Below are 25,556 nucleotides of genomic sequence, written 5' to 3' on the forward strand. Positions count from 1 at the left end.
CCTCGCTCTCATTGACTTTTTTCTGCACCTCTTGGATCTTTACTTCGTGGCCTTCTGGGTCATCCCTAGTCCTTCAATCGCCGACAGCATAGGCACCTGCATCTCCTTCCGCAGCTCATCGAAGCAGCGCTTGATGAACTCCTGCAGCTCTGGCCCGCATTCAACTTTATCCCCGGCCGCCGCCATTTTGTTTTTCTTCACTCGCTTCTCCCGCTGCTCGAATGCCGCTTTTTGGGCAGTTTTGCTTCTGGTCCGGTCCATAAAAGGTGAAGGGGGACCTCTCTCTTCCCTTCCCACACGGCACGTCTTCAAAAAATTCCCGTTGGGGCTCCTCTAAAGAGCCCGAAAGTCCGTAATAGCGGGAGCTGCCGAATCGTGCGGCTTAGCTCCGCATCGCCGCAACTGGAAGTCGGCCCATTTTACAATTAACAGCCTGAGCGGTGAGTTAATAATTCACAGTCAGAAGGCGAGCTTTACATCTAAGTTTTAAAGCCAAGACTGTGCAGAAGCCTTTTATGAAGGCAGTTTAAATATATTTTTCTAGGCCAGGAAAATGTTTCCTTGACTTGATCAATTGCCTTGTATTGTGTGGTAACTATAAGCTGGATTTGATTTATAGATTTATTTAATTTGGATGTTGTTCAGGGAAAAAGGAAGTCTTAAGGAGTGCAGGGATCAGAAATATATTTTGGAACAAGGGATACATTCTGCACAAACTGCGTGTGTGTTTAGTGATTCATACACTTAATTGTCTGAGGGTATTGCAGTTCTGTTCATGTGCATTTCTCTCTTCTTTAATAAATAATCCATAATAATTGGTACACAATGACTGTGTTGGTCATTTTCACCAGAGTTTCATGTGACTCCTTGCACCATTCCAAAAACAAAACTATACACCTCCACGAACCAGAGTTTCATGTTGGAATACCCTCACAGATACCATCAGCATAGATTGTGAGATTTATCTAACCTGTTCCATATGTAGTCTGTACTGTTATCCTTGTATCTATGCTGGCAATAACTCTTGTTCTGTCTGTACATCTTTTGTAATTTTTTCTGTTGTTTGTTGCATTTATTTTTACAAAATGGGAAATGTGCAGCACGGTGGTGCAGTGGTTAGCGCTGCTGCCTCAAGGCACTGAAGGCTCGGGTTCGATCCTGGCCCCGGGTCACTGTCCGTTGGAGTTTGCACATTCTACCTGCGTAGGTCTCACCCCCACAACTCAAAGATGTTGAGGGTAGGTGGATTGGCTATGCTAAATTGCCCCTTAATTCGAAAAAAGAATAGGGTACTCTAAATTTTTTTTTAAATGGGAAACAGACCTAATAAAAACTAAATTAGGGTGACGGCGGGTGGGAGGCAGCCGCACACTGGAGGGCTCCCACTCGGGAATAGAAATTTCAGAGTTTTAACGCCCGGTCCCAGTGGCAATGGAGGCTGAAAAGGCTGTAAGAAGGCACAGGGAGGAGAAATGTCCAAGTTTGGGAGAAAAACAGCCGTGAAAAATGGGGTTAACTAAAGTCCGCTGGTGAGTGGAAAAGTCAGAATAGAACTGTAAGGAAAGTGAAGGCTGGAGCACCAGGGGAGGCAGCATCGCTCACAGCAGAAGAAATTACCAAGGTGATGGCCGTGGAACTTGAAAAACAGTTCACAAAACACATGGAAGCGAGGAAGGAGATGGGGGCGGTACTGAAAGTGCTGGTGGAGGAGGCGATTGCCCCGGTGAGGGCGGTGGTATCAACCGCAGCGGCGGAGGTGTGGGAGCAAGGTGAGACACTGAAGGAAGTGGAAGAGGCATTATCGCAGCACAGTGATCAACTCACCTCGATGGGGAAGGAGTTGAAGAGGGTGATAAGAGACCAACAACGGTCTGCGAGCCAAAATGGAAGACCTGGAAAATAGATCCAGGCGACAGAATCTGAGGATCGTGGGTCTGCCCGAAGGGGTGGAAGGCCCGAGGCCGATGGAGTATTTTACCACGATGTTGGCAAAGCTATTGGGGGAGGGGTACGATCCCATCCGATATTAACTGGATCGGGCTCATCGGTCGTGGAGGTCTATACCAAAGGCGAGTGAGCCGCCAAGACTAGAAACTGTGTGTTTCGGTAGGTATAGCGTGAAGGAGAAAGTCCTGTGCTGGGCCAAGCAGAAGCGGGTGGTGCAGTGGGCTGGAGCTGGTATACGCATATACCAGGACTTTACGGTGGAGCTGGCGAGGAGGCTGGCTGCCTTCAGCCGGGTGAAGGCACTGTACATCAGCAAGGTGCAGTGCAGCATAGTATATCCAGCTAAGTTGAGGGTGACCTACTGATGCGCAATCAATTACTCTCGAGACAAGGTGAGTCATAACTAATAGGCTTTAATCTGCTAGAACTGTTCCGCAGCAGCTTCGATACAGAAAGTGAAGCCTGCTGGGACGGCATTGGTTCTTATACCCCACCTCTCAGGGCGGAGCTATGTACATCAGCCAATGGTAGACTCCTGGGTCTAGCCAATGGTCATCCACCTCTCAGGTACCGCAATACCTGGTATTACCACACCTACAAATCCAAGGACTTTTATTTTGGGACGGTGGAGGAGCTTGCGAAGGCAGAAGGACTGTGGTAGAATTGAGAACTGGTCGTGTACCAATGTAGCCTCATGTAACTTTATTTTTTCACTGCATGTTGGTGCATGTGCTAAATGAGTCGACGCTGTATATATTTGGACAAGGGAAGAGATGGGACTTTCATTTGTAATGATGGTTCTTTGGGGCTTCAGTGTGTATGCGGGGGTTGTGTGCTAAAGGAGATTTCTTAGTTTTCCTGGGACCGGGCAAGGGGGAAGGAGACCCAGGCATTGAATATTAGGGGGGGTGGGGGTGGAATATATATGTCAATGTTGACCATAGGTGATTCCTGATTCCTTTTCTTTTTTCCTTTTTTTTCCACCTTGGGAGAGTTTGTCGTATTTGATGCTTATATTGTCAGGTGGGCCGTTGTTTGGGGGTGGTGGGAGGATGGGATCGTTGTTGGTAGGGGGATTGACATTGTATTAGTTACCGTTTACTGTTTGTTGGTGGGGTGTAAATTCTGAAGAAAATGTGAAAATGGGGAATAAAAATATTAAAAAAAACTATATTGAAGAAAAACAAAAAAGGGCCCCATGTATCAGCAAAGCCCGTCTGTCACAGGACACGCTTTAACGTGCATGGCTTCCCTTGATGCCAGGATAATTCCAAGATGTATTTATTAATTGATATTATTTGCATATTGTGTAATCATACTTATTAAATGTAACATTTTCTAGGATAATTGCTTTTGCATCAATACTTAGAAAAACAATTTCAATACAAATTTGAGGATCATAAGATACCTTTTCACACAAAGTGTGAAGTTACTCTGCAATCCAGTTGCGCAGAAATTGATTTGGTCCAGCTGAATCAGTTTGCAAAGTATGAAATCTCAGAACCAGAAGAAACTAATAGAAAAAAAAATAAAATGAACAATTCAGGTGTAATCATTCATCAGATCCTTATTCTGGCAGCAGTCAGTGATCCCCGTCCACTTCAGGAAATACATCAATGTGGTGACATTAGGTGTGAATGTCACATTGTTGAGAATGGAGATGGAAGTGCTGTCATGCTAACAAATGTATGCACCAGTTTTCTCATGCGTGTGTCTGCAGCTCGGTACATGATACTGAACTGTCATCTGGAAATGTATCTTGTGCAGATGAACTGACAACCATCCCAACTACTTGCCCCGCTACCTGATGTTGTAAGTTTGCTTGGGGTGACCTTACAGCATATGACAAAGAATTATCTTGATAAATGGCATAGTAAACTGAATCACTGGCAGGTTGGTGCCAGGGTCTGTAGATAGATGTTGTAAGTTATGCTTGTAGTGAAACTTCTGTCCTATGCCTCAACCTTTGCATTATCACTGCAAACATGAACTCTTCCTCCTCTTTTCTCACTTCCATGTAAATGGTTCAGTTTGCACAAAATCCATTGGGAAACCTTTTTTATGAAAGAAAATTGCCACTGGACCCAGTTCAAGTCTGAGAATCACTTCTTCTTCTGAAATTTTCTTAATGACTACGAATAACACAATACCACCTCCACTCCCACTTTGACAGATGGAAGATTCAAATCAAAATGATTATCTACGGATTTCTGAAATATTTTATATGATATTGGATCAGTTTGATGAGTAATTGTGGCAAAGGTAATGTGGATGATTGATTTTACATGAATAGGCCTGTATTTATTTGAATACTCTCAGGCAGAATACCGTGTATTCTTTGGAAATCCAGTGGTGTTATAGCACAATAGTACATAGACTGTTATTATCAAGCCATCTGATTGGGTATGAAAATGAGCATTAATGCATGATCAGTACTTGCATTCTTATAGCAAAGTTAGCAGATCAAACGTTTGAGCATGAGTTCCAAGATTGACATTTGCCTTTGTTCTTCTATCTAGTAATGGGATAATGACCATGCCAATATGTTTTATTCTTGTGGTTTAATCAAAATTGGTCCCTTATGCTAGCATAATATACACCACACTCTATTATAGCCATTATTTGTTTTCTATAATAAATATACACTTAATTAATTCTAACTATGAGAATGGATCCTGATCAGAGGTTCTGGTGCCACACTCATTCCTGTTAACTCAAACTACTGCATGTACGTTTTAAATATTTCCCTTTTCATGCCTTTGTTTATTGTTACGAGGATGTGTTCTTTGACTTTTCAAATGTTTGAAATGAGACATCAAAATGAAATTGCCTGTTCTGAAACAATAACTGCTAATAGAACTTCTCTCACATATACAACCAGTGTATTACTTTAAGGTACTGCTTATCAAGCAGTAGAGATGTAAAAAAAATACTGTACTGAACCAGGCTTCTGAAGCTCTTTGTCCTCAGTCTCTCTCTCAGAAGTATTGTACCCGAATTTGCCAAGTAAGCATCCTGAGAAATGTACCACAACTGAGATCTATTGGGAATAAAATGTGGAATCTGCTCCATTCAATGACACCCAGGAAGACAACAAAATGGCCATAAGCTGGAATCATTGCATTAAGACCAGCCAAGGAACAGCTAACCTTATGCACAAAGTGTAAAAAAACCCTTAAAGTTATCCTCTTATTCTACCATCTATACTGGGTGTCGGTCTGTGCTCAAGCGAATTTGTGAGATGTATGAACAGTGGTTGCGTGCTCTTTATTTTAAATTTGGTGAAGTTTCAATAAATGTACCTTGACTTTGTTTAACCCAAGAAGATCCATCCGAATAATTCTTTATAGTCTGAAGGTGTAAATAATGGGACTCCTTTCGAACTGGTGAAGCACTTTCTCTCTAAATTCATGAAAAACCCTTTCATGGTCAGACCTGGAGTGAGAGAATAGAGCAGTCATCCCACCCCTCCTCACGTGGTCACAACATTGTGTTGCACAAAACAGTTAAAAATGGTAGGTTTGTAAAAATAAGGCAAATCTTTTAAAATATTTTTGTGAGAAGAATATCCATTGTTGTAAATAGAACACTGCAGAGCATGAAATTTACATGTATGTAGACATACTCAGATAACTAACCAACAGCTGAGTACCAAAGTGCGGCTTGCATCAATAGATGTACATGTAAAGTGGAGAGGGCTTCAAAAAAGTTGCAATTTCTTTGGTTGGATTTGCAAAACATGACACTTGGGCTTTAGACATTGAGCAAAAAGTCTAAAGTTGTTGGAATCATTTGGAGGGGTGGTGTATTATTTTGGATAGGTCCATGGACCAAGTGTGAGAGGTCAAGTGCCCTTTATGAGAGGCCAGGTGCCTTTAACATTGTTAAGATTAGACATGAATGTGCATAAAAAGTGGATAAATTCATTGGAATGATCACATTTTCAAGATTTTTAAATCTGCTGCCCTTTAATTAAAAAAACAGCCTGCTGAGCTTACTTACAATATCACTTGTTTTCTTCACGTTAGCCTGAGGGTTATCGGTTATCATAACTGGATTAGTGCTGCATGACTTATTTCACAATCTTTCATTATCACAGTGGGGGGGGACTTGCAAATTCAGTTTGATTGACAGCTCCACATGGTTATAAAGTCTTTGATGTGGGGCTAAGAATAAAAATGGTTGTTGTCATAATGGATTATGTACTTGAAGGAACTTAAATGTATTTTAAAAAGTTTAAATTCAATGAGAGTGTTTTTTTAATACTGAAGTCATCAATCGAGTTTTTGAATTTCATTTTATTACAACTCAGTACGAGCCCGAGATCTGACATGGTAGGTACTGGGTGAGTTGGCACAAAGAGTGTAAGAGAAAAGTGTGGTGGGTGGTTGGGGGGGGTATGGGTTGGCATAAGTTAGCATAGGGCTATAAAACGTCATGAGGGATGAATGGGAGGTCATGGGTTAGCATGCGTTTGCAGTAAATTTGCATGGGGTTATAAAGGATCATGGTGGTGTTTGTGTGGAGGAGCATAGGTTGGCATGGAGGGAATGAGAGGTCATGGGGGTGGGGTTGACATGGAAGGTCTGGGGAGTCAGTGTGACAGTGACATCTGCACACTATTACTCACCTGTGGCCCAAGTCCCACATTGATCCGGGGCCTCACATTGGTGCACTTCTGGCACCTACCATTGCTCCCACTCTGGTGACAGTGCTGGCAATGGCAATCATCAGCCTCTAATTGTCCAGCAGCTCTCAGAGAATGGGATCTGTTCGCAGGCTGGATTGGCATGTAATTTGGCAAGCCTTCCTGAAAGGAACTAATGGGCTCTCGCCATCTCCCCAGCTGGCAAGACCCCCCCACCCCACCATTACCTCTATTAAATATCGTATGCAAAAGAGAAAAAATAATCACACTATGACATCAAATCACTATGAAAGCCAGTAACTTTACTGATTTGTCTGCAAAATACAAATTATACCTTATTTCCAGCGAGAGAAACTTGAATTTCCTCATAAAAATTTTCACTACAGACAGCTGAATTAAGTCCCTTGAGATACATAGATGTAATTTAACTTAGTTATTAACATCTTTTTGTCATCAAGTGGCGACAAAGTCCAGCTTATGCCGCTGTGAGCCTCTTTATTTTTGCTGCAAACGTCCACATTTCCCCCATTTACAAGCAATCATTTTGTATTACTATTGTATAATGGAAACAAATCCTCAGAAAAAATAACAGCAAACCAGCTGGAGCAATCCAAGTATGTTTTAGGTCAATAACAATAGTCTTTCTAAAGTAATCCACGGCTACAGTTTATAACAGTTCCTTCATATAGAGCACCGGTACCGTTTATCATTGCTTAATTAACTGACCTCTTTAAATTGTTTTGAGGTATGGATGAATTTGAGGTACGATCAGGGCAAGTATAATATATATAATAACCTGAACACAAAATAAAACAGAAAACAATTAGAGAAGCATATTTGCAAAACTGTGGCTAACCGCCTGGATTGCTCCACGTCTTTGGTTAAAATATTAACAAAAGCCTTTATCATTACTCTACAATTGAAGCACTCTAAATAAACATTTTTTTTGATCAGTCTTTCCAGAACTCTGTAGTGGCAGGAAACCAGCGTTAGGTGAAAGTTGCCACATTCTACACAGCGGATGGCACAAATAGTAACAATTGAAGCACTCATATTTTAATTTATTTTTTAGGCAATAGTCTTTTACGAGCAACAAAGTGGTTTTCTGGAACACTTGTTTTTAATTGTTAAGTATGTTTCTAGTAAAGTCAAACCTTCAAGGCATACTTTACAGAGTTTGGGAAGCAGTGGTGTGTGCACAAAGTCCATTTCTTGCTTTAAGTTTCCATTTAGAAAAGGCTATTTTAATGGTCAACTATAAATAAATATATTGTCAGACTTTTAAAAATAAATTTTCAAAAAATGTATAAGATACTGAATTGAGTTAGCTAGCTGATTTTCTTCTGAAAAAAAAAAGTTTCCTGAATGCTGTCTATTTTGATGGTGTGACCATTTTCTAGGGCTTTTAAAAATATTTCATGGGGCAATGTTGGGATATCCCATTTATCATAAACTCTGTCTTTTGGAGGTAGAATAGTGGATTTTGCAGAATATTCTGTCAAAGCTGATCTGGTTTGCTGATATTTTCACTATCTCAGCTTTCAAGGTATGACATCTGCTGGCTCTGATATGTCAACTCAAGTTACTGGCAGCAGTAATGCATTGCAAACATCAAGATATCAGTAAATGACTTTGCTCTCACTTCTGCGCAGAATAGTAACAAGCCTTTTTGATGTTCGTGAGTTTTATGAAACAGAAAATAACTTAACTGCCCCCAGGAAAGTGTCACTGCCATTTTTTTTTGCCTCGCAGTAAAGAACATTGCCTAAATCTGTTAGCAAATGGGTTGCGTGGAGTACATGAGAATATACAAAGGGCTCTGCCCCAATAATTTTAAAACCATAGTACTGTATCATTATATGCTAACTCAGAATTAGCTCTGTGGTCAAACATACAGCAAAATTATAACACTTGGATAACAGTGAGTAAGAGGGTTGTAGGTACAGAAAGGAGTGACCCATTGTGAATGAAGTTGTGCTTCTCGATTGATTCTAAAAAAAATGGTGGATATTAATTTGCTGTTATGATATTTTGCTAGTAGTTCAATTTACAATGAAATTGATTACTTAATTTTCATTAGGGTGCTGAATTAAAATAGTGTTAGGAATCTGGCTGCCTGACGTTCGTTTATTGACTGAGTCATTAGTGAGAATTGCTTTTTAGTAACATGCAAACACCTTACAATGAAGTTGTGAAGGCATGAAAGTTAGCTGGGATCGAAGCTTTATGTATGATTTTGCTTCCAAAATCCATTTGGAAATGGATCTATTACAGAACTGAAAGAGAACACACACACACAAAATGTGTCTCAATTAGGTTGTGGTCGGGGGTTATGATTGAGAAAAGTTAATTTTCTTTTCACAATCTTTAAAAAGACCTTTTTGTAAACAAATTCTTAAACGTATAAGTGACAAAATATCTGCTGGTAATTCTTCAGTTTCAAAAATTCCTGTTTAGAAAACATACAAATCCAAATAACTGAACTAATTTTTGTCAAGTATTCATATTAGGTTAAAAATAGATCAGCATTTCACACAATGCTCAGAATTACAAATTAGCAATTGGGTGTACTGGGAAAAACTAGCCCCGATAGCAAGGTCCTTCTGAAATTACCCCGGAACCCAAAATGGCAGGCAGCCCCACTCCTTTTGTTTTAATTCCTAAACAGTAACAAAATTTAGAATACATACTAAACCCGTCCTCCCAACTGGTTAACTCCTTTACACTGAACACAGCCAACTCTGATTCTGCAAAAGGTGTGCAGAAAAGACCTAAAGAATTTAGCTACTTAAACGTGCATATGCACAAATACATTCCCCCCCCCCCCCCCCCACTAATAAGATAACCAAAACAATGTTTGTTATGACCATAATTAATATATATTAGAAAGCTATACACAAGCATGTTAATTTCACAGATTTTAAAAGATTTTCTTAATATTATTTTTTTTATATAATTAGAAATACACAATTCAAAAACAAAACCTCTACAAAGAGAAAACAGTTATCTTGGTTAGCAAAGCGTGGAGTTTTTGTCATGGCTAGGGTAGTGCTTCCATACGAAGAGCCCAATTCCATTGGTTTTAGGACTGTTTAAAATACCGGCAAAGCTATCAGGAAAAAAACATTTTGGCTCAGGTAACTACAAAAAGCCACAAATGCTTTGCAAATGTTTTTTCTTGCTTTCATATGAAAATATAAGCAAAATGTAATGTACATCTTTTTTTTAAATCCACTTAAAATGTTAAACAGACCCAGAATTTGGACTTTTCCACATATTAACGATATTCCATTTTTTTGTCAAAGTACAACCTTCATGTAAATGACTGAGCCATTTCATTGAGTGCCATACTCTATTGATATGCCTTTTTTTCCTTAGTATGTTCAGAGATGTCAGTTGACCGGTTTGTCTCGTTGAGAATGGTCACCCATATTTCTGGGCCTGTCAACCAGCTATACATATATAATTTTTTTTTGTTTTTGTTGCATAACAGCTGCACTTTCTCTCTCAGCAAAGATCCACCAGTTCTGGCAAATGTTTCCTTTTAATCTGCTATTTACATGTAAATACGTTGAACCTGCAACATGACACTATCTATTGTAACATACATTTTGCAAGGGAGCACAGCAATGAAAAAGAGTTAGCAGTTAAATCTACATTGTACAAGGGTTTTCTTTGTACAACTCAAGTGCTAAAGCTGTTATCTCAGCAATTTACGTTACTTTATATCACTGAGGCAAGTTAAAAGTACTTTTACAAAACAGAGTACCTGACTTATTTTCCACACACGGCACATATAATGTTGAACTCCCCCCTCCCTCCCTTGCCCTGTAATGTAGCGCACACACACACTGCAAGAAAAAAAGATTACTGAAGAATCTTATCATGTTGCCCATCCTTCAGAGAGCCTCATCCGCTTGACAGATGGACTTTCCCTTTCGTCTGGCAAAGGCCTTGTTAGTCCGATGGGAGAGTGGAAGTCATTCCTGTGATCCTCTCGGTCACTTCCGTCATAGGAACTGCTACAGCTGCTCAGACTATCCACTGGAGATCGCCCTGCATCGAGCCTCGAGTGCTGCGGGTATCCCAGCGGTGTGTGGGTGCGGTCTCTAGGAGGAGAAACAGGTTCTGACTTGATGTTGAGGCTTTGAGTAGAAGGCAGGGACAGATTTGAATTCTGAGATAAGTGAGTGCTAGTACAAATTCTGTAGAAGGAAAGGAAACCAGTTACAGATTGAAGAGGGCAATTGCCCCCACCTGCATACATACAAATTTGCATGGATACTCACATAAATGCACATCTGTGTCAAGGATTTTAAATATTTTTATTAGAAGCAACTTCGATATTAGTAGTAGACGTTTAGACCTACATTGATGTGTTGCTGCTTCTAGTTGGCTTAGAATGGTGACAATGTCAAAATTAACTGAAAACTTCAGTCTCAATATTGATTGTGATCTCACGTTCATTTATTTAACGGACACAAACATTTTCCGTTACATTGCTTTTATAAATAGGCAGCTAAGTTTGAAACTGTCCTATATGAAGCCCGGGTTAATGGTAAACAATTTAAAAAGGATTCGGAGCTCCTGTTATTATGTTATTACTTCAACAAGTTTCTGTTTACTCAGAGACTGCTCACTGGAGCAGTCAAAGGGCATGATGAGCACTGCCGGGTCGGTATTCCCAGCCTTCCATCAGTGTGTTTCCCAGCGGGGTGAGGCGGTGTGCCATTCGCTGGTGGCAGGATTCTCTGCTCCTGTAAGTGTCAGTGGAAATTCCAATTGAAGCCACCCCACGCCAGGAAACGGGGGTGCGCTGCTGCCGGGACCAGAGAATCAGAGACGGCTGGAGAATTCCAGCTCTGATATTTAAAGTGATAAAAAAAATTAAAATACCTTTAGTATACAGGACTAAAAGGTTTTGGCGTCAATGGTATGTCTGAAGTGTTAATGGTTGTGTGATGCCGATTAATATCACAGAACCTTTTTGAGTAAAAGTAGTTATAGCATTGACTCTTAACAGCTCAGAAATCAGTCTGAACTGTCTAGCTGATACATTGCAGCAACAAACAACTGCAGCTGCTTTAAAGTTGCAAATTTCTAACTTAATTTCTGGCTGATGAATCTTCCCAAATGACTGTAGAGGGTGCATATAATGGGAGGAATGGTTGTGGTGGTATTGTCAATGGACTAGTAGTCCTGAGACCCAGGATAATGATCTGGGGACCATGATATGAATCTCACATTGGCAGGTGGTGAAATTTAAATTCAATAAAAATTTGGAATTAAAAATCTAATGATGACCACAAAACCATTGTTGACTGTCGTAAAAACACATCTGGTTCACTAATGTCCTCTAGGGGAGGAAATCTGCCATCTTTACCTGGACTGGCCTACAAGTGACTCCAGACCTACAGTAATGCAGTTGGACTCTGAAATGGCCTAGCAAGCCACTCTGTTTAGGGGCAACAAGGGATGTTCATATCACTATTGCTACTGAACTTTTGAAGATGCTGGGGAAACCTACCTGTCTACACCATTTGGGGACTTTGCAAAACAGTATAACTATTTCCCTGGGTTTCACAACAACTACTGGGGAATGACACCATGACCTAATTTCAAACACTGAGCTACTCGCCATGCTTGTCTTAAGGAGATGTCATTGAGGTTAAGCATTCACTCTATCCATAGTAAAAGAACTTAAAATCATAGAAAAGTGCTACATCTAAATAAAAGGTTTGAAAGTAAGTTTTAACAAGGAATTTGCATGGCACAGTGTGATAGTGCTTTGCTGGAAAGTGTGATGAAATAGCTATTAGAAGATCAGAATTGATTATTTCTGACTGAAAACGCAGTTTTATTCCTTAATTATCAAACTGAATAACAGTAGGCTGCAGTGGTTATGTTCAAAATGCGCTCGGTGATAGAGGACTGATAAGTAATTATCCATTGATTTAAATGGGCATCAGCAGACATACTTGGAAGATTGTCTTGGGGAATTCTGTTGAACTAATTAATGTAAGACAAAAAAGTTCAGATGCTACATTGATGTTTTTAACCTGAGCCATGAGTGCATGGATACAGTAACTAGGTTAGGTAACATGATGTGAAGTTGAATATTACAGCAATAATAATACCTTGCCATGGTACGTTTCTAAAGTTTTACCTTTGATGGTAATAAACGAAGGACCCTATTTATTTTGCCCCATCCTGAAAGCTACTTGTTTTAAACTTTTTGTTGGTGTGCTTTCAAATTGTTCGACCTCTATAACACAAGTCAAGTAATGAAAGATGTGCATTATTTGAAGGATACCGGTGAGCAGTATTACTCACCACAAGTGAGTATCCATTACGGCAGGAGGGGTCAGAGATCAGGGATGGGGCTGATTGGTGGAAGCAACTCGGGAGGGAGGCGGAGCTAATTAGGAGAAGGATGACAGGGAGAGAAAGTTAATCGGCGAATGAGGTCCAGTTCCCTTGATGGGTTTTCATTCTAACCAACTCTGGATGGATTTTTCAGAGCCAGCATCATATAATTTACAGTGCAGAAGGAGGCCATTCGGCCCATTGAGTATGCACCGGCCCTTGGAAAGAGCACCCTACTTAAGCCCATCCCTCCACCCTATCACCATAACCCTGTAACCCCACCTAACCTTTTGGACACTAAGGGGCAACTTAGCATGGCCAATTCACCTAACCTGCACATCTTTGGCAGGAAACCAGAGCACCCGGAGGAAACCCATGGAGACACGGAGAGAAAGCGCAAACTCCAGAGTCACCCAGGGCCAGAATTGAACCCGGATCCCCGGATCCGTGAGATAGCACTGCTAACCACTGTACCACCATGGTACATAAGTCGTTTGGTAATTGGTTTTCTATATTTGTTTGCAATGCGATTGACGAGTCAGATATTCTTTTCTTTCTAAAATGTTAAGAGTTTTATGGACACCTGAAGATTCCACAGTCACTTGAATGACATTGACCAATGTCACTGTCTTTCTTTCTGGACCTGACTTTCCCCGTTGCCATCCTATATGAAATATCACAAAAACATATCCTGCAGATGATGTCACCGCACATCAGAAAATGTTCTTTAATATATACTGAGAATCCCAGTGTCTGCGCGGGTCTCACTCCCCAGACCCAAAAAGATGTGCAGTGTAGGTGAATTGGCCATGCTAAATTGCTCCTTAATTGGAAAAAATTGAACTGGGTATTCTAAATTAAAAAAAAATATATATATATATATATATTGCAAAACACGAAACATTCACAGCAAAACCTCTTAACCTAAGATATATATAATTTCTAGTAATTAATATTTTTTCTGTTTGAGCATAAAATAATCATAGATCAATTTACTTGATCTATCATCACTCAACTAAATTTCAGCAATTTGGTTGACATGCAGAACTGCATGCGATGAAGGTACTGTACTGTGCTGCCCCCAAGTGGCTAATTATTGCCAAGCTACTTCTACACCATGAGGTTAAAGGGCTCATTGGATTCATTGATATCAAAAATGCTGAATGTTTTTTGTCTTTACTCAGTTTTAAATCTCACTTTTTAACACCATTGTGCAGACTGACAGCATATACTATGCCTGAGTCACACACATACTAGGTCACTTAACCGACTTTTAGTTTTCATAGAATCATAGAATTTACAGTGAAGAAGGAGGCCATTCGGTCCATCGAGTCTGCACCGGCCCTTGGAAAGAGCACCCCATCTACGCCCACACCTCCACCCCATCATCCAGTAACCCCACCTAACATTTTTTTTGGACACTAAGGGCAATTTAGCATGGCCAATCCACTTAACCTGCACATCTTTGGACTGTGGGAGGAACCGGAGAACCCGGAGGAAACCCACGCAGACTTGGGGAGAACGTGCACACTCCGCACTCCAAGCCGGGAATCGAACCAGGGATCCTGGAGCTGTGAGCCAATTGTGCTAACCACTGTGCTACCGTGCTGCCCTGATTTAGCCCCACTTTTAAACATTATTTTAAATTTTAACAAGAAATTTCTATCTGCATAAAAAAGCCTTAACTGTGAAAGATTCCATAACCCAATTACAGTGGAGGAGACCGTCCGCACCTCCTGCAACGCGTTTCACAGTGGCGGGAATCCGCCCGCCGTAGACAGGATCGTTTGGTCCCGCCCCTATCAATGGGCGTTCCCTTTGATTCCAACCTCTGCCGCCAGGAAACCCATGCCGAGGGTTTGCAATCGGCAGGACTGGAAGATCCCAACAACGAGAATGATCAGAAAATCCCCCCAAATATATCTTGAAGATTTTGAATAAAATGCTCTGAGACTCCAAGACACTGGGTAACCTTGTAAATAACATTTTTCAGTTCAATTATTTTAGTGGACAGAAATAGTGTGCATTGCCACTGGTTCCCCCAAAGCCATCCATTGTATGCAGAGTCCTGCCAGTGAAATAGGGCTCAGAAAGATTTTCTGGACATATTTTATTTATAATGTAGAAAAATAAATATTGCCACTCACTTTCAAAGATAACACAATCATCATTCTTTCAGTGTACTCACTTATCTCATTGATGAGGCTGGATTCAGGTGGGTGGGTATATAGAAATATTTCAGGGTTTAAGTTCTAATTATCTTCTGATCTAGGCAACCGGTCTTTATTTAAATTTGCCACTGGTAGTATTCAGGCAGGGTCTGCCTGAAATAATGGGCTTGCTTCTCTGGTTCGCCAGCCACGTGTTCCTCAGCAGAATGTCATTCGCTGTACGGAATTCTATACTCCCGCCACTTGTCAATGAAATACCCCACGCCGCCCGTAAACCCATGGGCGGGGTGCACTGCCAGTGGGAAAAGTGAATCCCAACGGCTGGAGCATTCCAGCCAATATTTACTACTGGTTTTATGATTTCATACAGAAACCCAACCCAAATGGAAAAGTCTGCCTGAAAGACTTTTTTGCTTAAAAAATTGAAATGTCTCCAATGATAGAATATATCTAGAGTGGTGGTCTTCGGCTGCTAGAGCAAGGTTGCTCTATGATTTTCTTTTTACATAAAACAGCCAATAGAGTGACGGTATATACAGAAAATACTTCGAGCATTTAAAAATGTGGTAAGACCTGCAAACCTTAAAAGTATTGTCTAACATTGAAAACATGTGATTGTCCTTGTAGCTATATTGTGAAAGGAGAACTGGATAGACTGAGCAAGATCTGGGGCCTACCAGCGTTCCACAGGTATGGCTGGACTCATAGGAATGTGAAATAGGCAAGATTAGTAATTTCTTTCTGCTGCTGGGGTTTTCTCTGAATGAATTTGAGAACAATGTTATTCAGTAACATGGAGATGCCATTTTGGTACAATAGTGCTTTTCCAATGTTGGAGTTAGGACACATGTTTGGAGCTGAATACAGGGAACTGGTACTCTGCCATTTGGGATGAGTGTTCACCATCAATTCAGTTTGCCTTTCCCCAGCAACAACAGTCAAGGCCTGAATTAGTAACTAAAAATCACTTAAATTGAAAAATTTACGTCCATATTTCATATAGGTTTTGAAGTATACTATTGCAATTATTGGCACATAAAAGAGTTGTATTACAATTTCATTATGATTTTTGCTCTTGGGTCATATTACATATATATGTCGCGCATGGTGAGAATGAAGAGATTAAATTAATAAATCATACAGAAGATTAATTCACTGTTTTGTTAAATGTACTTACCCCAACTGGCTGAGGGCTGAATGTTGCATATTCTGTAACTGATGTTGCTGCCAGCCAGTCATTGAGCCCAGGTGGAGGGCATTGGTAGTATTGTACCCAGTGAGAGATGACAAGTCTGCACTACTGAGGGAATATTCTTTATCGCGATGTCAGCAGGGGCCAGAATAAGAGGAAAAAGAAACAATACCGTCAATCAAAATGCAACATTCAGATTCCTGATCAAACAATTTACATTTGATGTTCTGAACACATTGAACATAAACTAATTTGGACCCTCCAGTACAAAATATTTAGTTTGAAGACGTATCAAGATCTTAATTTGTCGGAAGCCAATACATTATTGTTCAAAAGAAACATAATACCACAGAATCAGAAGATTTATCGAACAGAAAGAGCATGTTTGTTTTATTGCATCTGTGTCAACTCCAGAGCAATCCAAAACTATTGTCAACTGCCTCTCTCTTTGACCACAGCATTGCATTTTCCTCCGCTTCAAATAGTTATCTATTTTTTCCTTCCAAAATGCAGTGGTCGCTACCTCAACTACTCTCTATGGCAAAACATTCCACACCTCCAACTCTTCGTGGCCTGAAGTTTTTCCTAACTTCTGTCTGCCACTCACTTCCCAACCAGAGGAAATAATACTGCTCCAGTAAAAATAATGCTTGAAACACATGGTGCGGAATTTTCTGAGTGCTAGGTCAGGTGAGAAAAGCAGTGTGAAACTTGCTGATTTCACAGCTGCCTTTTCTCACCTGATCAAAGGGCACTTTGTGCAATTTCAAAATGCTGATGAAGATCACACAGCCAATTTGTGCATGTTGGTTGCGGGGGCACCGACACTGGCGGACATGGTCCTGCCATGTCCCTCACCATCTGGGGTCTATGTTCACTTCCGTGCCCCTGTTGTGGTCATCACGACTGTTTTTTGTTTTCGAAAACCAGTAGTGATTCCCGCCAGAGTGACTTCATGCCGGCAGCAATGGCGTTAAACTGTATAGTGATACTTAAATTAATTTAAATCTATGGAGATCAGATTCATCCCCACGGGGAAGATCTCAACCTGAGATCCCATTATGACCCTCTTGCGAGATTTAGTGGCCATTATGGTATTTGCACCTGCGGTGAATGGGCCCCGAGAATCGCACCCAAGGTTTTTTAATATCTACACCTTTCAGTATATTTCCATTCAGTGTGCACTCCCACTCCTTAATTTTCCTCACAAAACGTGTCCTACTGACATTTTTCATTGTCTTGCAACTTCAAAATGCTATCTTTGTACTCCCAGCATATTTACTCCATGAGTCTAAGGCAAAATCACCTGTCCTGAGAACAAAAATGATTCAACACTGATTCCTGCTCATCTTCAACCAACTTTATAACATGATCAAATTTTTGTAACAAATCCATTTTGTTTATTACAGATTCCCTTCCTAAAACTACCTGCATCACGCATACTACATTTCCTTTATCTATCCAATCACTCCCATAAAAACATCATTAAATTTGTCACATATGACTTGCTTTTAACAAAACCATGTTGCCTATTTTTTATTATCCTGCATATTTCTAAATGTTTACCTATCTGATCTTAAATGATGCTTTCTAAGAGTTTGGCTGCAACTAGTGTTAGAGTTGTCAATCTAAAGTCCACTCCCTTAAATTGAAAGCCATCTGGTTTAGCACACTGGTCTAAATCGCTGGCTTTTAAAGCAGACCCAGGCAGGCCAGCAGCACGGTTCAATTGCCGTACCAGCCTCCCCGAACAGGCGCCGGAATGTGGTGACTAGAGGCTTTTCACAGTAACTTCATTTGAAGCCTACTTCTGACAATAAGCAATTTCATTTCATTTCATTCATTTCATTTGTTTCAACAAAATAAATTGATTTTTTTCAGTAATTTGAAATGAAGCAATTTAATTGAAACAGCATGTGAATTATTTCTTTTACTTGAAATAAATTCGATATAATAGATAATTTGAATTAAGAGATAGAATTAAGAGTAAATTCTGTTATATTTGATTTATCTTCTTTCTCTTTTGATCAGAAGAATTATTTTGGTACCCAAGGAGGTCTAAAATATGCGGGGGAGCACCTGAACTATTTCCTCAGGTGATGTCAAGGCCCAGTGACATACGCATCAGCGGCTGGATCCTCCGCTGTCGGGATTCTCTGTTGCGCCGGCAGCCCGGGGGTTTCCCGATGGCGTGGGCCTGCCCTCAATGGGAAACCCCATAGGCCGGCTGGCGAGATGGAGAATCCCGGGTGTGCACTGCATCAGAGGTCTGGTGCGGCAGGACGGGGAATCTCGCCCCTTGAATGCTGTTACCCTTTTTAGGTCTAATTCGTTTTCTGATCTCTAAACCTTGTTCCATATCCTTCACTGGTACACCTATGTTCTCACATCCACCGACATTTGTGAAAACTGAGCATAATATATCTTTAAAATATCTTCATCCCCTACAACTAGATTTTCTTCTTAATTCCTGAGTCATTCTATCCTTTCTTTAATTACTCTTATTTACAATATGTTTATAAATACTTTCATTATTCTCAATTCTTTATTTGCCTTCTTCACTCTCATTCTCTATATTCCGAATAATTTTCATAGTAATAACTCTTGTTATATCCCAAACCTCCCATTAAATTTCATTTTGTATTAATCTCTCTGTTGTCAGATAACTCTATGTTTTGGTGTGTCCCGCTTTTCAAAATAAATTTATTTTATACTCTATCCATCTCATATTTGAACATTTTCTTCTGTTTGCTAAATTTTCTGTCTGGATATTTTGGGTCATATCCAATTCACCAAGGTTCATTTGACAGCACCTTCCACTCTCTGCTACCTAGAAGGACAAGGGCAGTGAATGCATGGGAACACCACAAGTCACACACCATCCCAACTTGGAACTATATTGCCATTACTTCACTGTTACTGCCTCAAAATCCTGGAACTTCCTTCTGGACAGCACTGTGGGTGTACCTACACCAAAAGAAATGCAGTGGTTCAAGAAGGCAACTCATAACTACCTTCTCAAGGGCAAGTATTAGGGATGGGCAACATATGCTGGCTTAGCCAGCGGAGCCAATATCCCATGAACAAACATAAAATGATCCCTTCATTAGACTTTACTAGTAAAATACCATACTTAATTCTTCATTATCCATTTCTATTTTTAATTTGAAACTATTTCCTAATTCTTCTTCTACTTTACATTAGTTATTTGTCAGACTTACTTTTTCCAGCAACAAGCTAGGATTGATTCTGATTGGAAACATCTCACAAATGCTTACATAAAAAGAGTAATTCTTACAAGAACCTTCCATTCAGGGGTTTCACTTCTTAGGTTACTCTGTTGACTTTAAATAATGGGTAGCTTCAAAAAGACTTGGGGGCGATATCTTCCAGCTGTTCACACCAATGGGATCTTCCAGTCCTGCTGACGGTGCACCATTGCTACGGGTTTCCAGATGGCATGGGGTAGATTCAATGGGAAATACCATTGACAGCGGCGGGACCAAAAAAAATCTCACCACCGACCAACCTCTCACTGCCAAGAAGCAAGCTGCGGAAGGGCAGAGAATCTTGCCCTTGTTAGGAAAAAAAGTAGTTGAACATCATGTGTGTTTCCTAATGTTCTCAAAGATTTTCTTTTTACTACAAGTTCCAGTTACAAGTTGTCTGAACCTATTAATCATATTGGGCGTGATTTAGTGGCCTTGTCACACCTGGCTTGGAGACACAGCGAGGCCGTTTCGCGATGGTCGAAATGTCTCGCAAGATTCAATGGAATCTCACTAGATGAGATCTGGATCTTGCCCTCGCTGGACAGGATCAAAATTAGCATATTTAAATGAGCCACTAGACCTTCCTCGCTGGGGCCAAAAAAAAACGGCAAAGTGACCACCCCGCTAAACGCGCCAGAAATGGGATTCTGTTTTCGTCCTGTTGAATCGCGCCCATTAAAACACACGCGAATGGTCAGCCCCTGAATCCTTTGAGGTCCCACAAACAACACCAAAAATAAAATTCCAGCCTGCTTGAAGAATAGTTTCAATTTACCATGTGCCCATTTAAAAACATTTTTAAGCAGTGTTTTTCATTAGGTAAATTAGTGGCAATTCAACAAAATTTTATTCAAAAGTTAGTAAAAATGCTTTCAAAAGTATGCGATTAAAATATATTTTGATTCCAAGGCTGATGGCTTCAATTATTCAAGGTGCATCAAAACACGTAATGTAAATTGTTCCAAAAGTATTATACTCAGTAAAATGCTTTCAATTGGGTTCTTACTGTATTACTATATGCCTGATATATATGACAATCAAAACTGAAGGATGTTAACTAAACGTGCAATTTGGAAAGTTTAACACAGCAGGGCACCCACTGTTGCGGAATTGATTAGCAATGCTTTTCACCAGACAACGGTGCTCCATATTTTACATTAAACTATGTAGAGATGTAATCAATAAATAAAATAGAAAGCATTCTTACAACACATTTGGTTGAAGAGTACATGTTTTTTTAAAAACTGTGGTGCAGGGTAAATTGCTGTGGTCAATATACACAACAGCGTGCATTTATGTAGCATCTTTAATGCAGTGATCTGGACTAAGTTGTTTCATTGGAGTGCAATTAAATAAAAATGGACAGACATATATAAATATGAATTTCCAAATGCGTGGGCCTACAATCGTCAAAGATATGTGGATATTGGAATTTGTGCCTGCCAAAGTTCATGCTAAATGCATGCCCCTTGACTATTCCTACAAATTCCACCGGACCTAGCACTAAAGGGCACCTGTATGTGTGATCCTGATGTAACCAGTGGGATCACGAGATTAAGAATTTTGGTCCCAGGTTTTCTTTCTTTTACGTGACCGAAAACTGTTACAAGAATCAACTCCCAACAAACAGAAGTCTTACTTTTGAAGGGAAGCAAGTAGGTCAGATGCAAAGAAATAGCAGGAAGTACAGTTATTTATTTGTTTATAAAGCAATATGTGCGCTCCTCTGTAGTACTCAGACACTATCTGTGAACCAGCAGAACAGCGTACCTGTTTTAGGAATAATGTAACAGCAGTATATCAGTAATATTGAAAGTCTTGGTTGATCTATTTCCTTGATAGTGATAGGAGTTACCTACCAGTACCATATGTGGTAGAAATGGCTGAAGGGTATCCTCCCATTCCATGCCCAGGCAAAGTAGGGGTTGCCACAGAAACTACTGGCGTAGCCAATGACTGTGCAGCTTGCGAGTTGTTTATTCTTTGATTCTAAAGGAAAACAAAATTGTGACTTTTAAATGATCTTTTAAGACTCTATTTTTAAAAATAATAGCTGCAAAAATAGCCAAAATGTAGACCGGACATTTTTAATAAAACGAATCACTTAACATAATTGGTCTTTAAGAACTCTTCTAAACCTATCATTTACAGCACTTCAGGAGACTAGATGTTCCCAAGGTAACCAATTACATCAGTATCTCCATAGTAACCAGTTAAGTCACCAGCAAGGATAGTGGTATTGTGGCAGGAAAAAGACCATATGGAAAACAGATAAAAATGTGCATTAGGCCCAGTTATTGTGCTTTTATATATATATATTTTTTAATGAATATTATGGTGGTGGATTTCAGTCGTTCTTCAAAGTATTGGATAGCTTGTCTTAATTATGACCAGAGGTTGTAAATCATAATATTTTACATAACCAGTAGGTGGTGCTGTGATACTTCTGTTTAACAGCTTGTCTGTAACATGCTTATGAAGGCAGCACATTTTAGGTTGCGTATATCATTTCTCATTTCATACCAGCATAATAAGATCAGAGCAATTAATTGATTAACAAATGCATAATGTCCAGCACAACAAAGTTTCAGAGATCTATTCTGGTTATAGGAACATGGAACTTAGGAACAGGAGTGGGCCATTCGGCCCTTTGGACATCTCCGCCATCAATAATATCATAGTTGTTCTGATTATGGCCTCAACCTCACTTTCCTCTTTACTTTGCCAGAAAGCATTATCATTTTCTAGATACCCTGCTATAATCTGCTCAATAATGATTCTAGCAATTTCCCTATGATGGATGTTACATTAACAGGCCTATAGCTTCCTGCTTTCTCTCCCTCTCCCGCATAACCCTTGACTCCCATTGACTATCAAGAATCTATCCAACTGAGCTTTGGATAATTTTGATGAACTAGCCTCCCTGGGGAAGAGAATTCCATAGAATAAAGATGTACTGGGAGAAAGAATTTCTCATCTCCATCGTAAATGGAAGACCTCTTATTTTTATCTTGTGTCCCCCAATTCTAGACTTCCACACAAGCGGAAGCATCCTCTCAGCATCCACCCTGTAAAGTCTCCTCAGAATCTTTTATGTTTCAGTAAAATCACATCCCATTCTTCCAAACTCTAATGGGTATAGGTCCCCTGTTCAACCTTCCTTCATAACACCACAGAATCACAAAATTGTTACAGCACAGAAGACCATTCAGCCCATTGCATGTGTACTAGCTCTACAACTGAGCATTATGACTTGGTGTCATTTCCCTGCCTTTTCCTCTGTACCCTTGCACTTTGTTTCTATTAAAATAGTAATTGAAAGCCTTCTTGAATGCCTCAATGGAACCTGCCCCCATCACACTTCCGGGCAGTGCATCCCAGACCTGAACCACTCACATTTACTTCTTGCTGTGCAGAGGGACCTGGGTGTGCTGGTGCACGAGTCGCAAAAAGTTGGTGTGCAGGTGCAACAGGTGATTAAGAAGGCTAATCGAGTTTTGTCTTTCATTGCCAGAGGGATGGAGTTCAAGACTAGGGAGGCTATGCTGCAATTGTATAGGGTGTTGGTGAGGCCGCATCTGGAGTATTGTGTTCAGTTTTGGTCTCCGTATCTGAGAAAGGACATATTGGCACTGGAGGGAGTGCAGAGGAGATTCACTAGGTTGATCCCAGAGTTGAGGGGATTAGATTATGACGAGAGGTTGAGTAGACTGGGACTGTACTCATTGGAGTTTAGAAGGATGCGGGGGGATCTTATTGAAACATATAAAATTATGAAGGGACTAGATAGGATAGATGCGGGCAGGTTGTTTCCACTGGTCGGGGAAAGCAGAACTAAGGGACATAGCCTCAAAATAAGGGGAAGTAGATTTAGGACGGAGTGTAGGAGGAACTTTTTCACCCAAAAGGTTGTGAATCTCTGGAATTCCTTGCCCAGTGAAGCAGTGGAGGCTCCTTCTTTAAACGTTTTTAAGAAAAAGATAGATACCTTTCTAAAGAATAAAGGGATTCGGGGATATGGTGTACGGGCCGGAGAGTGGAGCTGAGTCCACAAAGATCAGCCACGATCTCATTGAATGGCGGAGCAGGCTCGAGGGGCCAGATGGCCTACTCCTGTTCCTGGTTCTTATCTTTTGCAAATCATTTTTAATCTGTTCCCTCTCATTCCTGGACCTTTTATGAGTGGGAACAGTTTCTCCCTATCTACTCTGTCCAGCCCCCTCAAGATTTTAAACATCTCTATTAAATCTCCTCTTAGTCTTCTTCTCTCCAAGGAGTATAGCCCCAACCTCTCCAGTCTTTCCTAATAACTGAAGTTTCTCATCCCTCAAACCATTCTTGTAGAGCTCTTCTGCACTCTCGCCAATGAGTTCATATCTTCCTATAGTGTTGTGCCCAGAACTGTACATAGCTGAGGTCGAACTAGTATCTTGTATAAGTTCAGCATAACCTCCTTGCTCTTGCACTCTATGTACTTATTAATAAAGCTAAGAATACAATATGCATTATTAACTGCTCTCTCCACCTGTCCGGTCACCTTTGATGATCTATGCACAAATACACCCAGTTCCGTCTGCTCCGGAACCCCTGTAGAATTGTACCCATTATTTTTTATTGTCTACCCATGATCTGCCTACCAAAATGCATCACCCCACACTTTCCTGCATTGAACTTCACATCCGTCATCTATCTGCCCACTCCACCAACTTGTCTATGTCGTTTTGAAGTTCTATAGTGTCCTCCTCACAGTTTACAATACTTCCAAGTATTTTATCATCTACAAACATTGAAATTGTCCCTGACACACCAAGATCTAATATGTATCAGGAAAAACAAGGGTTCCAATACCGACCCCAGGGGAACTCCACTGCAAATCTTCCTCCAGCCTAAAAAATATTAATTGAGCATGACTCTCTGCTTCTTATTATTCAGTCAATTTTGTATCTGCCTTGCGACTAGATCAGCTTCCAAAATGGAAAATCTGTGAGCAGGACCTCAGGGGGCTCCTGCACTACCTGCCTAGTTCTCTTGGACTGCTTGGTGGCCATGCATTCCCTCAAACTGCATCGTAACCACCTCTCTGAACAAACTTTGCATGTAGCCCTCAGCCTTGCGAATGCATCACAGTGGCTCCAGCTGCTGCTCGAGATCTGAAACCCGGAGCTCAGGTTTCTGCAGCTGGAGTGCTTCCTGCATATATACTGATCAAGGACATCAGTAGCATCCAAGACTACGCACATATTACAGGACAGGCATCCCACTCGACTGACATCCCTTCCATGTCTTGGACTTTACTTCCCTTTCGTTATCTTTATTTTATTTTGGATCATCTTACTATATTGACCCCAACTTTTCCTTATTCCTGGTGTTTCTCAGTTAAATCCAAGTATAGCTACTTGTTTAAAAATAAAATGCTTTTCTAATTTACAGCAAATAAGCCCTTAATCCCAGGAATGAGCTCAGTGAACCTTCTCTGAACTGGTTCTGAAGCAATTACACCCTTTTTCAAATAAGGAAACCAAAACTGCATACAAGGCTTTAGATGTGGTCTCACCGAGATCCTGCACAGCTGCAGCAAAACAGCCCTACTTTTATATTCCAGTCCCCTTGCAATAAACACCAACATTTGCCTTCCTAAACATCTGCCTTCCTAATCACTTGCCGTACCTGCTTACTAACGTTTTCTGAGTCATGCATCAGGATATCCAGATTCCACAGAGCTCTGCAGTCTCTCTCCATTTATAAAGTATACTGCTTTTCTATATTTCCTACCAAAGTGGTCAAGTTCACATTTTCCCACTAGTTACAGCTTGCCAACCTGAAAATAACCCATTTATCCCAACTCACTGCTTCCGATTAGCTAATAAATCCTTTATCCTCCCCAATTTTTACCATGAGTTCTTACTTTTTGTAGGAAAGTTAAGACAACACTTACGGGAGTAACTTACAGGTCCCCTAAC

General features: G+C 40.4%; 1 protein-coding gene across 12 annotated transcripts in view; it reads right to left on the reverse strand.

The window, feature by feature from the left end:
- Positions 1–6,876: 6,876 nt before the first annotated feature.
- mef2cb (myocyte enhancer factor 2cb) overlaps positions 6,877–25,556 on the reverse strand; it is a 425,410-nt gene continuing 406,730 nt past the window's right edge. For 9 of the 12 annotated variants that reach the window (XM_072516239.1, XM_072516242.1, XM_072516244.1 and 6 more), the window contains 3 exons: positions 21,456–21,585; positions 16,310–16,445; positions 6,877–10,800 (listed from right to left, as the gene is read on the reverse strand). In XM_072516239.1, coding sequence (XP_072372340.1) covers positions 10,479–10,800; positions 16,310–16,445; positions 21,456–21,585 — 588 coding nt within the window. In that variant the 3' untranslated portion in view covers positions 6,877–10,478. The remainder of the gene's footprint in view (positions 10,801–16,309; positions 16,446–21,455; positions 21,586–25,556) is intronic. The other 3 variants (XM_072516247.1, XM_072516246.1, XM_072516245.1) reach the window with 1 other exon arrangement.

This window comes from Scyliorhinus torazame, chromosome 9 (assembly GCF_047496885.1).
Source record: "Scyliorhinus torazame isolate Kashiwa2021f chromosome 9, sScyTor2.1, whole genome shotgun sequence".
Taxonomy (NCBI): Eukaryota; Metazoa; Chordata; class Chondrichthyes; order Carcharhiniformes; family Scyliorhinidae; genus Scyliorhinus; species Scyliorhinus torazame.